Below are 17,801 nucleotides of genomic sequence, written 5' to 3' on the forward strand. Positions count from 1 at the left end.
GTTGGGGTACAGTTACATGGGTCTTGGCCTGTGTTGGGATACAGTTCCATGGGTGCTGACCCGTGTTGGGATACAGTTCCGTGGGTCCTGACCTGTGTTGGGATACAGTTCCATGGGTCCTGACCTGTGTTGGGGTACAGTTCCATGGGTCCTGACCTGTGTTGGGGTACAGTTCCATGGGTCCTGACCTGTGTTGGGATACAGTTCCATGGGTCCTGACCTGTGTTGGGATACAGTTCCATGGGTGCTGACCTGTGTTGGGATACAGTTCCATGGGTCCTGACCTGTGTTGGGTTACAGTTCCATGGGTGCTGACCTGTGTTGGGATACAGTTCCATGGGTGCTGACCCGTGTTGGGATACAGTTCCATGGGTCCTGACCCGTGTTGGGATACAGTTCCATGGGTGCTGACCCGTGTTGGGATACAGTTCCATGGGTGCTGACCCATGTTGGGATACAGTTCCATGGGTGCTGACCTGTGTTGGGATACAGTTCCATGGGTGCTGACCCGTGTTGGGATACAGTTCCATGGGTGCTGACCCGTGTTGGGATACAGTTCCATGGGTGCTGACCCGTGTTGGGATACAGTTCCATGGGTGCTGACCTGTGTTGGGGTACAGTTCCATGGGTGCTGACCTGTGTTGGGGTACAGTCACCCCTCATGCTTCTGTTTTCTAGAGAAAAGAGCCGCAGCCTTTCCTAATAAGTGTATCCTTTCAGTTCTGATATCAACTTTACAAATCCGTTCCACACCCTCTCCAGTGCCTCTGTATCCTTTTTACAATATGGAGACCAGAACTGTGCACAATTATCCACTGTTCGTAACATGTGTAAAATAAAGTGACAGTAATACCTCTGTTTGGATGGCGAGTGCTGGCTGGGTTCTGCTGGAGTTGCACTCTCTGTCCCAGCAGTGTCCAGTTGGTCACTAGGCTTAAGCCCCATTAGAGCCTTTAAAGATGCTGCATCCTGACCATTGCTGCTGGCTGACTGGCTGATTTGGACTCCAGTCTCAGGGGGATTGACCGCAGTCTGGGGCTGGAATAAAGCCAGCAGAACATTCTCGACGGCTACAGTGAATGCTGGCCCTCCGAAAGCTATTGACTTGTTGCCGAGACTCAGCGCTGGAGTCTCACTGAGGTCGGTCATGCTGTTGGAACGTTGCATTGCGGCAGGGCCTCCCGGAGGATGAAGGATGTCTCTCAAGCTGCCACAGCGCGTCTGGCTCTCAGTGCTGTCTGGCTCGCTCAGGTAGGCAGTGTGGAAGCTGCTGGATCTGGGGCAGATGTTGGCAGTGTCTGCAGCCTCTGTGTCAATCAGTGTCTCAGACAAACTGCAAGCGTCATCGCATGTGGTGGGCTGGTTGTTGGGATCTGTGTCTTGCTTCTCGTCAGAACAGACCTGTCCATCCTTTTCCTCAGGTGACTCGTAGCTGCTTAGCTGAAAGTCCTCTTCCATGGAGATGTACGGTGCCAACATCTCCAGATCCAGCTCTGCGGATCCCTGCAAGCATCAAACCGCTAATCAGCCCTCTTGCTTATTAATAACAGTCTGTTTTCTCCAATCCACAACCCACCTCCATCCTACTCTACAGCCACCTTCCATTCCTTCATCTTTGAGCCTCGATGTCCCACTTGATCTTGAACTCAATTCCTACACCATGTCTGCTCTATCATCAAAAAGTCTACTTCCACCTTCATAACATCGCCCGACTCCACTCCTGCCTCAGCTCATCTGCTGCTGAAACCCTCACCCATGCTTTTGTCACCTCCAGACCTGACTATTCCAGTGCTCTCCTGTCCGCCCTCCCAGCTTTCACCCTCCATAAACTTGAGCTCATCCAAAACTCTGCTGCCTGTATTTTAACACCCCTGTACTCGCTGACTGACACTGGCTCCCGGTCTGGCAGCACCTCAGTTTTAAGATTCTCATCCTTGTTTTCAAATCCCTCTGTGGCCTCGCCCCCTCCCTATCTCTGTAACCTCCTCCAGCTCTGCAAACCCCGAGATTCCTGCATTCCTACAATTCTAGCCTCTTGCACATCCCCGATTTGCAACACTCCACCATTGGCGGCCGTGCCATCAGCTGTCTGGGCCCTAAACTCTGGAATACAGGCCTGCTCGGGTATAAAATTGAAACCCAACCCGGCCCCGAGTCCTTTAATTTTTTTTTGTGCCCGACCCGACCCGAATATCGCAATAAATGTAATGATATCAAACATGTTATTGTGCTCTACCTTATCCAAATGGTAATACTAGTGGTCCTGTTCATCCGTTCCGGCTGCAGGCTATTCCTGCAGATGGAGTTGTGGGGAATCATGTGTAAGCCTGATCCCGTGAATTCCCGGAGGCAGCACTGTCCTGTCCAGCCCGATCCGACCCGAGCCCGAATGCTGGACTCAGAATATAGACCCGACCTGACCCGAACTGACATGTGAAGTCGGGTTCGGGTCGGGTAGCCAGGCTTTACTCTGGAATTCCTTCCCTAAGCCTCTTCCCCTCACTTTCCTCCTTTAAGACCTCTTTGATCAAGATTTTGATCACCTGTCCTAATATCTCCTTAAGTGGCTCGGTATCAAATTTTATTTGATAACGTTCCTATTGAAGCACCTTGGGGCATTCTACTACATTATAGGTGCTATATTAACACAGTTATTATATAGAATTACATAGAATATAAAGCACAAACAGGCCATTCGGCCCACTCAGACTATGCTGTTGGTTTACACAAATCTCCTCTCATTCCCTCTACCTAATCTCAGCCTTTCAGCTTATCTTTCTATTCCCTTTTCTCTCTTGTACTCTTCTAGTTTCCTTTTGAAAGCATCTAAGCTATTTGCCTCAACCACTTCCTGTGATAGCGAGTTCCACATTCTCACCACTCTCTGGGTAAAGACATTTCTCCTTATTTCCCTGTTGGATTTATTAGTGTCTGTCCTGTATTTATGGCCCCTCAGTTCTGGATTCTCCCACAAATGAAAACATTCCATAACTACCTCCAGCAGATCTCCTCAAAGTCTCCTCTTTTTTTTTTCCTGTCAGTTCTTGTACTATCCTTGTGGATTTTTTTGCACTTTCCCCAGTGCTTCTGTGTCCTTCCTCATGCAACGAGTGGTAGAAGTTTGGAACTCTCTTCCGCCAACGGCAATTGATGCCATATCAATGGCTAATTTAAAATCTGAGATTGATAGGTTTTTGTTAACTAAAGGTATTAAGGGATTTGGGGCAAAGGTGGTAATATGGAGTTAGATCACGGATCAGTCATGATCTCACTGAATGGCAGAACAGGCTCGAGGGGCTGAATGGCCTCCTCCTGTTCCTGTGCCTACGTTCCTATGTTGCTTTTTATCTGGATAGTGAATGTCAGGCAGCTATTTGAGCCTGAGGAATCGTAGCCATGTCTGATCTTTCCTCGCCCAGTGTTGCCTCACTAAAATGAGAGTAATCAGGAGCGGGGGTCCCAGCTGGTTTTGCTATCATCTCTAATCTAGAAGCAGCAAGGTTTTGTGTGCACCATCTTCAGGAGATCCCAAAACCTTGTGCATTCAGAGACATGCAATTCAGAGCAGGAGAACTGGAGAGGTTAATGCTGTGGGGAAGAGACTGACCTGGCTTGTCTCAGTCTGCTGAGCTTTCTTATTGATTGCAGTCAGATTTTGCACAACCTCCGAGTTGATGCAGAAACTCTCGATATCACAGCTCTGTAAAAGGGCAAAATTCAAACTTCAGGAGACCGAAAACGTCGCCACAATTTCCCAGCTCTCCCAACAACCCCCTCGATCCCAAGCACCCCAAACTTCTCCCAGAACTGGCCTCATTCGCCATCCCTCCACTAGTCACACTTTCTCCTGTAAAGATGATGTTTATTCTCTTATCGTGACACTGTAATAAACTCGCTCCTCTGAATTCTTCACTCCTGTTTGTTGTATGTCAGAAGTACTCAAGGCCATGCACTCAGGAACTGTCCCCCACTGAGAGACAGCTTCAGGAACTGTCCCCCACTGACAGTCAGCGCCTTCAGGAACTGTATCCCAGTGAGAGTCAGCACCTTCAGGAACTGTATCCCAGTGAGAGTCAGCACCTTCAGGAACTGTATCCCAGTGAGAGTCAGCACCTTCAGGAACTGTATCCCGGTGAGAGTCAGCGCCTTCAGGAACTGAATCCCGGTGAGAGTCTGCACCTTCAGGAACTGTATCCCAGTGAGAGTCAGCACCTTCAGGAACTGTATCCCGGTGAGAGTCAGCACCTTCAGGAACTGTATCCCGGTGAGAGTCAGCACCTTCAGGATCTGTATCCCGGTGAGAGTCAGCGCCTTCAGGAACTGTATCCCGGTGAGAGTCAGCGCCTTCAGGAACTGTATCCCAGTGAGAGTCAGCGCCTTCAGGAACTCTATCCCAGTGAGAGTCAGCACCTTCAGGAACTGTATCCCAGTGAGAGTCAGCACCTTCAGGAACTGTATCCCAGTGAGAGTCAGCTCCTTAAGGAACTGTATCCCAGTGAGAGTCAGCACCTTCAGGGGAGGATAGGAGAGCTATAGAAAAAACATAAGAGCATTGTTCAGTGGAATCAGGACCAGAAACAAATCATCCTGTCCTGGCATCAGTGTGATGCAGAAGCGTGTGTTAGCACTGCCACAACATTATCATTTCCCTAAAGCAACTCCTGCCCCTCACTGCTGAATAACCCCATACTCACTGCGCCAGAACTTATGTAGCTTTCCGGATTGGGAACTGCAGCTTCTGATGTCGTGGCCTCCTCACTCTGCAGCTCATGTGCCTTGTTCAGTGGCCCTGGCTCCTCCCTTCTGTCGTCATTGGATCTCATCTCCTCTGGATGGTTAAAGATGGGCGATAGAAGTTTGCAGAGTTCAGGGGTACAGAACTCCTCGGGTAACAAGGACCCCGGGCTGTCATCAGGGAGTGTTCTGGTGAAGTGGAACGCTTTCGAATCCAGTCGATCTAAACACACAAAGGAAGTGTAATTAGTGAAAAGGATGCGGAATGCAGTCCTCAAGCTGTCATGATGTGTGGCTCAGTGGGAAGCACTTTGGTTCTGAGTTAGAGGGTTTTGGTTCAAGTTTCACTCCAGAGACTTGAGCACAAAATCCAGGCTGATACTCCCAGTGCAGTAGTGAGGGAGTGTCCCATCACCAGACGTACTGTCTTTTAGAGGAGACATTAAACCGAGGCACCATCTGCCCTCTCAGGTGGTTGCAAAAAATCCCAAAGCACTATTGGAAGAAGAGCAGGGAGTTCTCCCTGGTGCCCTGGACAATATTTATCCCTCAACCAACATCACTAAAACAAATTATCTGCTCATTATCACTTCCTGTTTCTGGAATCTTGCTGTGCATAAATTCACTGCCACGTTTCCTACATTACAACAATGACTGCAGTTCTGGAAGTACTTCATTGGCTGTAAAGCACTTTGTCAAAAACTCTGTAGATGCACTAAAAATAATGACCAGTAAATTAAGCCTGTCTCCAGTCTGACTCCAAGACCCCTGTGTACCCCCATGCCTCAGTTTTCAGAAACTTCTCTCCTGTTCTCCTATGCCCTGTGGGTCCCCGTGTCTGCAGGTACCTGTGAAGTCTAGGGGTACAATGACATCTCCAGGGGTTGGTGCCAGCTCATCCAGTTTCTCAAGATTCTCGTTGCACTGGGTGAAGGGGTCCTGATCTTTCTTGGGATCAGTGGCAGGTTCCTGGAGGCTCTGGGTCTGCTCCAAGGCGAGGTCGACCGTGTCCTCAATCACTGCACTGCAGGGAGAGAGCAGAGGGGCTGTCAAACATGAGAGGCACAACTGACATCATCAAACAGATAGCATTAAGTAGAGACATTACTGTGGAAATGCATCTCACCAGCACGAGATTGGAGCAGCAAAGACATCACTGTGTCCCTGGTATGGACCAATTTAATATTTCACTCTTTGTCCTCTTCCTCAAGCTCCAAATCCCTCAACCTACAAACCCTTGCACCTTCCTCCATCCTCACTGTGTTGTATGTACCAGGGTTAAAAGGATTACATTTTGAAGACTGGTTAGATAGAGTTTAGCTCTGGGTAGATTCCATCTGAAGTAACTGTGTTCAGTTCTGGGCACCGCAACTCAAGAAGGATAGATTGGCTTTGGAGTAAAGCTTGGCTACCCAACCTGAACCCGATGGGGCCCGATGACGTGTCGGGTTCGGGTCGCACTTCTGGGTCAGGCATTCGGGCTTGGGTCAGGCCGGGTCGGACATGCTCTATCACAGGTAAGTGGCTCCAAAGTTAATGTAATTTTTGGACTAGAAAGGTGGTTTTGTTACAGTTATTTTAAGCTTGCGCAGATCAGCAACAAAGTGAAAAACGGAAGGTAAGTTCACAATGGTCGGGTCGGGTAGGGTGGGGAAAAATGAAAGGACTCGGGTCGGGCTCGGGGTCGGATGTGGTTCTGTCGGGTCGGGTTGGGTTTCATTTGCAGACGCGAGCCAGCCTTTACTTTGGAGAGGGTGCTGCACAGATTCACCAGAATGATACCGGGGCTAAAAGGGTTAAATTATGAGGACAGGTTACACAGACAGACTGGGCTTGTATTCCCTCGAGTTCAGAAGATTAAGGGGTGATCTAATTGAGGTGTTTACGATGATTAAAGAATTTGATAGGGACGATAGAGAGAAACTATTTTCTCTGGTGGGTGAGTCCAGAACAAGGCGGGAGTTGTTCTTAAAATTCGAGCCAGGCCATTCAGGGGTGATGTCAGGAAGCACTACTTCACACAAAGGGGAGTGGATATCTGGAACTCTCTCCCCCGAAAAGCTGGGGGGGGTTGGGGATCAATTGGAAATTTCTAAACTGAGATTGATAGATTTTTGTTGGATAAAGATTACAGAACCAAGGTAACCAAATGGAGTTCGGATACAGATCAACCAGGAGCTAACTGAATGGCAAAACAGGCTCGAGGGGCTGAATGGCCTCCTGTTTCTGAAATTGAGACTCAACCTCTTGCTCTAACTCGTTCTTCTTCAGGACTTCAGACTGTTCCCTCCCTTAGTCGGCCTGCGTCCAACACTCCAAGTTTGACATTACCCAGTCACCAACTCAGTCTCTCCCCTTGACCTCAACTCCTGCATTGTTTCTTTGCTCATTTTATCAAACCTTTCTGTATGAACATTCGTCATTTTCATCTATAAATTGTAAGAGGTGGGGGCTGTTTCCAAGGGGCTTCACATCCTCAGAGGAGGATCTCAGCAATGAGAGGCACAGGACCCCGTTCTATTGTCCCTGGTGCTGGAAACATGATCACAATCTCTATGACAGGTTTGGGAGAAGTTCTATAGAGTTTACAGGAGACGCACTATCAGATTTTCTTTAATCAACTGCTTTCTGCTTCCCTCAACAACAACAACTTGCACTTAAATAAGCACCTTTAATGTAGTAAAATGTCCCAAGGTGCTTCACAGAGGCGTAATCAAACAAAATTTAACACAGAATCACATAAGGAGATATTAGGGACAGGTGACCAAAAGCTTGATGTAAGAGGTCAGTTTTAAGGACCATCTTAAAGGAGGAGAGAGAGAGGCTGGGAGGTTTATGGAGGGAATTCTAGAGCTTAGGGCCCAGGCAGCTGAATGCACAGCCACCAATGGTGGAGCTATTAAAATCAGGGATGTGCAAGAGGCCAGAGTTGAAGGAGCGCAGAGATCTCGGAGGGTTGTGGGGCTGGATGAGGTTGCAGAGAGAGGGAGGGGTGAGGCGATGGAGGGATGGAACATGAATGAGAACTTTTAAAATGATGCACTCTGTGCAGTGTACGCCCTGACCCCATTCCCCAAGGTTTCTCCTCACCATTCTCTTCCCCCTACACATTGCCCTCCGGTATCTTGTCCAAAGAGCTATCTTCACGGGTGAATGGATGGTGGTAACTCGCCTGAGCACAAAGTTGATGCAGACGATGCATTGAGGCCATGAGTTCTTGCTGTTGTAGATTGCGGTGGCTTGTGTCCTGAGCCAAACATAACCACCATTCTTGGCGAGAAACCGGTACTGACCAGAGGTGACCTGTCCCTTACTCAGCACTGTGAGGGAGAGAGGAGAGGGTATGATTAGTCTGCTGAAATAGCCAAGGCAGTCAGTCTGCAAGGGGGGCATCACTCTGCGAGAGGGCGTCACTCTGCGAGAGGGCGTCACTCTGCGAGAGGGCGTCACTCTGCGAGGGAGCGTCACTCTGCGAGAGAGCATCACCCTGTGAGGGAACGTCACTCTGCGAGGGAGCGTCACTCTGCGAGATAGCATCACTCTGTGAGGGAGTGTCACTCTGCATCCAGGGAACCTATAGACAGCCTCTTTGTCCTGGTACCTCTACCCTTTGACGGCACCACTTTCATCAGCACATGGCAGGCAGAAGCTGTGCAATTGTTCCCAGTGCCTTCTGGAGGGAGGGGCGGAAATTGGGATGTTAAAGTCCAGGTGTCAGTCCAGTGGGCTTCCTGTCAGAAAATTCTGTGTCTCTTAGAGTTCCCTGAAGGACAGGAATTCTACAGAATGGCCTCAGATCCCAACAACAACTTATATTTAGTCAGTTCCTTTAACACAGCACCAGGTCCCCAGCAGCATGAGGAGGAAATAGAGGAAGAAGGAGATATGAGGAGGGGGACAGGCCATGTGAGAGCTTGACCATAGAGGCAAGAGAGGAGGTAGAGAAGCAGAGGGAATCAGAGAGTGGCTGAAGGTGGAGCTGCCAGTGCTAGGTGAAGGGAAGGTGCTTGAAATCAGACAGAGGGAGGGGTGCGGGGGGTTTGCTGGAGGAAATTACAGAGGCAAGAAGAGGTAAGACCGTGAAGGCATTTCACCAGGAGAACTGGACACCGTGGGTCAGCTAGTGTTGTGGTCATTTCGGGGTTCAGTGTAATGATCTGCTCTCGTAATGACCCCAGCTGGATGCTGGCACGATCTTGATTTTAAAATTCTCACTGTGTGCTCAAATCCCTCCGTGGCCTCATCCCTCCCTCTCTCTCTGCAACCTCATCCAACCCTACAACCCTCCGAGATCTCTGCGCTCCTCCAATTCTGGCCCCTTGAACATCCCCGACTTTAATCGCTCCATCATTGGCGGCTGTGCCTTCAGCTGCCTGGGACACAAGCTCTAGAATTCCCTCCCTAAACCTCTCCGCCTCTCCTCCTTTAAACCTACGTCTTTGACCAATCTTTTGATCACCTGTTCTAATATCTGCTCATGTAGCTCAGTGTCTGATAACACTCCAGTGAAGCATCTTGGGACGTTTTACTACGTTAAAGATTTTAAGGTGCTATATAAATGTAAATAGTTGTTGTAGTATTGGCTCAGTGCACGGAATCTCTGGGCTATATATAGAGCACTATTATTGACAGCTTTTTCACAGGGAGATCTTCAGCTGTTTCCCTGAGTAAACATGAGGATTGAATAACAGCCAACAGATGCATCCATCTGACAACGATCCAAATGAAACAGTGTCCTCAGGTGCCCCAACACAGGCTCCAGTCAGGGAGCTGTAACAGGCCTGAAGAGACTGCTGTCTTCTCCCAACAGCCAGCGCCTCTGATTGAGGAGCCACAGAGTAGGACAGCAAGTTTGAAAAGAGTCAGAAAGTGAGGGGCTTCAGGAAGCAGCGACACCAAGTTTAGGTTTGAGAAAGTCTATAGATTGGGGGAGAGGAGGGTAGACTGAGGGAGGGGAGATTGTGGGAGGGTGAGACAGGGAGGGGAGACTGAGGGAGGGAAGATTGTGGGAGGGTGAGACTGAAGGAGGGGAGACTGAGGGAGGGAAGATTGTGGGAGGGTGAGACTGAAGGAGGGAGGACTGAGGGAGGGGAGATTGTGGAAGGAGAGACTGAGGGAGGGGAGACTGAGGGTGATGAGATTGAGAGAAGGGGACAGAGGGAGGGTGAATGAGGGAGGGAAGGGAAGAATGGGTATTAATAAGAGATGGGCAATGAGTCTTGAGCTCAGCTGAGTGAAGCTGGAAGGAAGCGGGAAGACCAGGGAGGGAATTGGCATCTGGGAGGAAGGAGAGAGGAATATTCAGGGGACATGAAGACCGAAGTGAACCCCACCAAACATTCAGTCCATGCTTCTTTGAAGCTTAAAGCCCTGTGGGTTTTGGTTTATTTTTTTCACCCTGTCCTGAAAGAGCTGACGTGAGGAGTGATTAACTGGTGGATCTGAGCTTCAATGTAAACATTCTTTTCTTCAGATGGAATGTATGAAATAGGAAAGTGTGTGATGTCCTGCAGCGAAATACCAGGATCCCTTCACCATCTCTGGATAACAGAGTAAAGCTCCCTCTACACTGTCCCCATCAAACACTCCCAGGGCAGGTACAGCACAGGATTAGATACAGAGTAAATGTCCATCTATGTATGCCACCCTCACTCTTATTGTCTCCCCATCTCTAACTACCTGTAGCACCATGTCTCTGTCTCTCTTTCTCCCTCTCCCCATCTGGAGATCAAGAGGGAGAGATTGGAATAGAGAGGATACAGAGGGAGGAAGAGATGGAGAGAGAAAAGGGGAAAGATGAACAGAGAAAATAAAAAAAACGGGGTTAGATTTAGAGTAAAGCTCCCTCTATACTGTCCCCATTCGAAATACTCCTGCACCCTAACCTTGGCAGTTGGTGATGCTGACTCTGGAACTGTCATTCATGAATCCAATGAGTAGAAATTGTACAAAATGAATGTATAATTCTCTGCTGTTGATCACTGCAGCCGAGTTGACTCTGATATCCGATCTACTATCTGTGCTTGTGCTTCCTCTCAATTTTGCAAAGTAATGGTTAAGGATTCTTACTTCATATCTGCAGCACGGAAAAGACGTTTTAAAAAAAATCAACAAAGACCGAGGCTGTGATCACTTCATATTCACTGGGAGGAAAATAATGAAACCTGCTTCTCTTGTAGTTCATTATTTTTGTAGAAGGAGCAAAACCGCCAATAGCTCCCACTTCTGCTCTGTGGCCTGGAGTAGGACCTGTGTCAGCAGCAGCAAAGCAACTATCTCTTTTTAAAAAACGGGTTAGATACAGTGAAGCTCGGTCTGCACTGACTCTTAACATGTCCCACTCCTAACCTAAGATGTGAGCTTCCTTCTGCCCATGTGACCTCTCCCTCTGCAGCCACCCTGTGACCTCTCTAAGCTCCCTCTACGCTGCTAGTGTTGACACATCATGCCCTGCCTCAGTTCGGTCACTACCAAGACCAATGGTTGGACAGACCCATGGACAGTTACAGAATGGGAAATACTTACAGATACGGTGTGTCTTGGTCATGTGATCAGAGTCCAGTGAATGGTAGAACTTGTAGGAGGTGTGTCCAAGCATTACCTTCGGGTGATATCCAATCAGCTCTGTGATTCTGCAGAGAGGGGAAGAGTGAAGTCGGGCAGCAGTAACTGGGCATCATTAGTATTTGTATCACAATGTTGGTGGTTTCCATTACTGGCCCTGCCCATCCTGTTCCACCCTGTCCAGTCCTGTCCTACCCTGTCCAGTCCTATCCTGTCTCTTGTCTGCCCCGAGTAGGATAATAAATTTCTCAATGCTTTTCCCTCTTTTACTGCCCCTCCCCCATGTGTTGGCATGATGCCACATGTATCATTCTGGCCCTGTGTGTGTTGGCATGGTGTCTTGTGTTATGATACCATGGGTCATGGTGTTTACTACATGCCTTGGCTCTGCGACCAGCGATCGTGACTGTTAAGGAGAGTTTGCAAATGTCCTTCCCTCACTCAGTCTGGAACATTACCAGTGAACAAATAGTTCTAATGTGCAGTGAAAGCTCCGGGGCAGAATTTAACCCACAAAGCTCAGAGTTCATGTTATTTTGTTATTGTTAATGTTTCTGATTAATCTAAAGACCAAGGAAAAACAGGACGAGGACTGCAGCAAGTCACCAGAGTTACTGCAGCAGTGCCTACCTCCGTCATGACCTCCACTGTCTAGAAGGACAGGGGTAGCAAGTACATGGGAATGCCAGCAGTTCCATGTTCCCATTCCAAGCCACAAATGCTATCTCATTTTGGACATGTATCGCCATTCCTTCATGGTTTCTGGGTCAATGTCTTGGAACTTGACACAAAAGCTCATCATCGGACAACAGCGATTCAAGGAACCACCCTCTCAGGGCTACAAGCTTGATTATGAACAAACCACTGACCTCTCGTACCCTCCACCTGCCTACAATTGGCAAAGCTCAGTCTCAATCTGAACTGAGATCGATCTGATGGGAGGTTAGAATCATAGAATGATTACATCACAGAAGGAGGCCATTTGGCCCATCGAGCCCATGGTGGTTCTCTGCAAGAGTAATTTAGCTGGTTCCACTCCCCCACCTTTCCCAAAGCCCTGCAACATTTTGCTCTTCAGGTACTTATCCAATTCCCTTTTGAAAGCACGATTGAATCTGTGTCTGCCACCCTTTCAGGCCGTGCATTCCAGATCCTAACCACTTGTTGCATTTTACCTCATGTTGATTTTTTTTTTTTGCCAATCACCTTAAATCAGTGTCCTCTGGTTCTCGACCCTTCCACCAATGGGAACAGTTTCTCACTATCTACTCTGTCCAGACACCTGATGAATTTGAACACCTCTATCAAATTTCCTCTCAACCTTCCCTTCTCTAAGAAGAACAGCCACAACTTCTCCAATCTATCTATGTAACTGAAGTCCCTCATCCCTGGAATCATTCTCATTAATCTTTTGTGGACCCTCTCTAAAGCCTTCATATTCTTCCTGACGTGAGGTGCCCAGAATTGGACACAAGACTCTAGTTGAGGTTGACTTTGATGCCTTGGCCCTTCCTCATGTGACCAGTAATGTTCATGAATGTTTCTGACACCATTGACCCTATATCCTTACTTCTGGTCGCAGTAGGTGAACTTCATGTCCATGCTGTGGCGACTCAAGAAGGTTTTACTGTCCAACACAATCTCGATACTGGAGGGGTGTGGAATTGGTTCACAGATCATCACCAGGAAGGACATTGGGCGCTCCGGGAATCCGCAGTTGGGAAGTTTGCTGCTCACCTCACAGCTCTTCATGTGTCCTGTGCAGTGCAGCACCTGGTACAGGCAGCAAGTTGGAAACATCAGTAAAAGGTGTCTGCTCGATACACCCTTGGGATCCCCATCCCTGAATTATCCCTTCTCCCTTGTCTCAGCCTGAACTGAATGCTCAGCGATGAACTCGAAGGAATGCTGAGATCTTGCATACGCAACAGTCACCTATACCCCAACACAGATCAATACGCATTGAACTATACATGGGCCAGTGCCCATTGAACTGTACCCCAACATGGGCCAGTGCCCAATGAACTGTACCCCAACACAGATCAATACGCATTGAACTGTACCTCAACATGGGTCAACATCCATTGAACTGTACCCCAACATAGATCAACATGCATTGAACTGTACCCCAACACGGGTCAACACCCATAGAACTGTATCCCAACATTGGTCAGTGCCCAATGAACTGTACCCCAACATGGGTCAACACCCATAGAACTGTATCCCAACATTGGTCAGTGCCCATTGAACTGTACCCCAACACAGATCAATACGCATTGAACTGTACCTCAACATGGGTCAACACCCATAGAACTGTATCCCAACATTGGTCAGTGCCCAATGAACTGTACCTCAACATGGGTCAACACCCATAGAACTGTATCCCAACATGGGCCAGTGCCCAATGAACTGTACCCCAACATGGGTCAACACCCATAGAACTGTATCCCAACATTGGTCAGTGCCCATTGAACTGTACCCCAACACAGATCAATACGCATTGAACTGTACCTCAACATGGGTCAACATCCATTGAACTGTACCCCAACATAGATCAACATGCATTGAACTGTACCCCAACACAGATCAATACGCATTGAACTGTACCTCAACATGGGTCAACATCCATTGAACTGTACCCCAACATAGATCAACATGCATTGAACTGTACCCCAACACAGATCAATACGCATTGAACTGTACCTCAACATGGGTCAACATCCATTGAACTGTACCCCAACATAGATCAACATGCATTGAACTGTACCCCAACACGGGTCAACACACATTGAACTGTACCCCAACACGAGTCAACATCTATTGAATTGTACCCCAACACGGGTCAACATCCATTGAACTGTACCCCAACACGAGTCAACATCCATTGAATTGTACCCCAACACGGGTCAACATCCATTGAACTGTACCCCAACACGAGTCAACATCCATTGAATTGTACCCCAATACGAGTCAACACCCATTGAATTGTACCCCAACACGAGTCAACATCCATTGAATTGTACCCCAACACGAGTCAACACCCATTGAATTGTACCCCAACATAGATCAACATCCATTGAACTGTACCCCAACACAGGTCAACATCCATTGAATTGTACCCCAACACGAGTCAACATCCATTGAACTGTACCCCAACACGAGTCAACACCCATTGAATTGTACCCCAACACGAGTCAACATCCATTGAATTGTACCCCAACACGAGTCAACACCCATTGAATTGTACCCCAACACGAGTCAACATCCATTGAACTGTACCCCAACACAGGTCAACATCCATTGAATTGTACCCCAACACGAGTCAACATCCATTGAACTGTACCCCAACACAGGTCAACATCCATTGAACTGTACCCCAACACGAGTCAACATCCATTGAACTGTACCCCAACACGAGTCAACACCCATTGAACTGTACCCCAACACGAGTCAACATCCATTGAACTGTACCCCAACACAGGTCAACATCCATTGAATTGTACCCCAACACGAGTCAACATCCATTGAACTGTACCCCAACACGAGTCAACATCCATTGAACTGTACCCCAACACAGGTCAACATCCATTGAATTGTACCCCAACACGAGTCAACATCCATTGAACTGTACCCCAACACAGGTCAACATCCATTGAATTGTACCCCAACACGAGTCAACATCCATTGAATTGTACCCCAACACGAGTCAACACCCATTGAATTGTACCCCAACACGAGTCAACATCCATTGAATTGTACCCCAACACGAGTCAACACCCATTGAATTGTACCCCAACATAGATCAACATCCATTGAACTGTACCCCAACACAGGTCAACATCCATTGAATTGTACCCCAACACGAGTCAACATCCATTGAACTGTACCCCAACACGAGTCAACACCCATTGAATTGTACCCCAACACGAGTCAACATCCATTGAATTGTACCCCAACACGAGTCAACACCCATTGAATTGTACCCCAACACGAGTCAACATCCATTGAACTGTACCCCAACACAGGTCAACATCCATTGAATTGTACCCCAACACGAGTCAACATCCATTGAACTGTACCCCAACACAGGTCAACATCCATTGAACTGTACCCCAACACGAGTCAACATCCATTGAACTGTACCCCAACACGAGTCAACACCCATTGAACTGTACCCCAACACGAGTCAACATCCATTGAACTGTACCCCAACACAGGTCAACATCCATTGAATTGTACCCCAACACGAGTCAACATCCATTGAACTGTACCCCAACACGAGTCAACATCCATTGAACTGTACCCCAACACAGGTCAACATCCATTGAATTGTACCCCAACACGAGTCAACATCCATTGAACTGTACCCCAACACAGGTCAACATCCATTGAATTGTACCCCAACACGAGTCAACATCCATTGAATTGTACCCCAACACGAGTCAACACCCATTGAATTGTACCCCAACACGAGTCAACATCCATTGAATTGTACCCCAACACGAGTCAACATCCATTGAATTGTACCCCAACACAGGTCAACATCCATTGAACTGTACCCCAACACAGGTCAACATCCATTGAATTGTACCCCAACACGAGTCAACATCCATTGAATTGTACCCCAACACGAGTCAACACCCATTGAATTGTACCCCAACACGAGTCAACACCCATTGAATTGTACCCCAACACGAGTCAACATCCATTGAATTGTACCCCAACATGAGTCAACATCCATTGAATTGTACCCCAACACGGGTCAACATGCATTGAACTGTACCCCAACACGGGTCAATACGCATTGAACTGTACCCCAAAACGGGTCAACATGCATTGAACTGTACCCCAACACGGGTCAATACGCATTGAACTGTACCCCAAAACGGGTCAACATGCATTGAACTGTACCCCAACACAGGTCAACATCCATTGAATTGTACCCCAACACGAGTCAACATCCATTGAATTGTACTCCAACACGGGTCAACATGCATTGAACTGTACCCCAAAACGGGTCAATACGCATTGAACTGTACCCCAAAACGGGTCAACATGCATTGAACTGTACCCCAACACGGGTCAATACGCATTGAACTGTACCCCGAGACGGGTCAACATGCATTGAACTGTACCCCAACACGGGTCAATACGCATTGAACTGTACCCCAAAACGGGTCAACATGCATTGAACTGTACCCCAAGACGGGTCAACATGCATTGAACTGTACCCCAAAACGGGTCAATACGCATTGAACTGTACCCCAAAACGGGTCAACATCCATTGAATTGTACCCCAACACGAGTCAACATCCATTGAATTGTACCCCAACACGGGTCAACATGCATTGCACTGTACCCCAAAACGGGTCAACATGCATTGAACTGTACCCCAAGACGGGTCAACACAGATTGAACTGTACCCCAAAACGGGTCAACACACATCGAACTGTACCCCAACACGGGTCAACACGCATTGAACTGTACCCCAACACTGCTGGAATCCCCCACCCCAGCATAAGTCAATGATTTAGGACAGGAATGTAGAAAACTCTAGTGTACGCCCATGGTTAGGGGTTGTTATGGTGATTGGCGGTATCTGTCACCCTCTCACTGTGTTAGTGCATTACTTACTTTCCACGTTGCTGACTTGATTGCAACTGTGCGTCCCTTGCTGGTCAGAGTGGATTTCATCCTCATGAAGAAGTCTCTCTCCAAGTGAACTTCCTGTTTTACCGGGAGACCTGTCATCGGAAGAATAAACGGAGTCAGTGAACTGCTTCATTGGCAGCCTGGAGAATTGATTCTGCCACTGAGTCAGTCAGTGAGTTAGTCAGTGTCAATCAGTCGGTGAGTCAGTGTCGGTCAGTCAGTGAGTCAGTGTCGGTCAGTCAGTGAGTTAGTTAATCAGTGTTGGTCAATCGGTGAGTTATTCAGTCAGTGTCGGTCAGTCAGTGAGTCAGTGTCGGTCAGTCAGTGAGTCAGTGTCGGTCAGTCAGTGAGGTAGTCAGTGTCAATCAGTCGGTGAGTCAGTGTTGGTCAGTCGGTGAGTCAGTGTCAGTCTGTCAGTGAGTTAGTGTTGGTCAGTCGGTGAGTCAGTGTTGGTCAGTTGGTGAGTCAGTGTCGGTGAGTCAGTGTTGGTGAGTCAGTGAGTCCGTGTCGGTCAGTCGGTGAGTCAGTGTCGGTCAGTCAGTGAGTTAGTCAGTGTCAATCAGTCGGTGAGTCAGTGTTGGTCAGTTGGTGAGTCAGTGTTGGTGAGTCAGTGAGTCCGTGTCGGTCAGTCAGTGAGTTAGTCAGTGTCAATCAGGCGGTGAGTCAGTGTCAGTCAGTCAGTGAGTTAGTTAATCAGTGTTGGTCAATCGGTGAGTTAGTCAGTCAGTGTCGGTCAGTCGGTGAGTCAGTGTCGGTCAGTCAGTGAGTTAGTCAGTGTCAATCAGTCGGTGAGTCAGTGTCGGTCAGTCAGTGAGTTAGTCAGTGTCAATCAGTCGGTAAGTCAGTGTCGG

General features: G+C 48.1%; 1 protein-coding gene across 3 annotated transcripts in view; it reads right to left on the bottom strand.

The window, feature by feature from the left end:
• The window catches only part of LOC137352984 (hypoxia-inducible factor 1-alpha-like), a 50,806-nt gene that overhangs the window by 17,298 nt on the left and 15,707 nt on the right, over window positions 1–17,801 (bottom strand). For 2 of the 3 annotated variants that reach the window (XM_068018830.1, XM_068018829.1), the window contains exons 4-11: window positions 16,933–17,042; window positions 12,869–13,071; window positions 11,260–11,366; window positions 7,907–8,054; window positions 5,583–5,758; window positions 4,695–4,957; window positions 3,608–3,700; window positions 854–1,503 (exon numbers count right to left, since the gene is read on the bottom strand). In XM_068018830.1, coding sequence (XP_067874931.1) covers window positions 854–1,503; window positions 3,608–3,700; window positions 4,695–4,957; window positions 5,583–5,758; window positions 7,907–8,054; window positions 11,260–11,366; window positions 12,869–13,071; window positions 16,933–17,042 — 1,750 coding nt within the window. The remainder of the gene's footprint in view (window positions 1–853; window positions 1,504–3,607; window positions 3,701–4,694; window positions 4,958–5,582; window positions 5,759–7,906; window positions 8,055–11,259; window positions 11,367–12,868; window positions 13,072–16,932; window positions 17,043–17,801) is intronic. The other variant, XM_068018831.1, reaches the window with a different exon arrangement.

The sequence above is a fragment of the Heterodontus francisci genome, chromosome 40 (genome assembly GCF_036365525.1).
Source record: "Heterodontus francisci isolate sHetFra1 chromosome 40, sHetFra1.hap1, whole genome shotgun sequence".
Classification (NCBI taxonomy): domain Eukaryota; kingdom Metazoa; phylum Chordata; class Chondrichthyes; order Heterodontiformes; family Heterodontidae; genus Heterodontus; species Heterodontus francisci.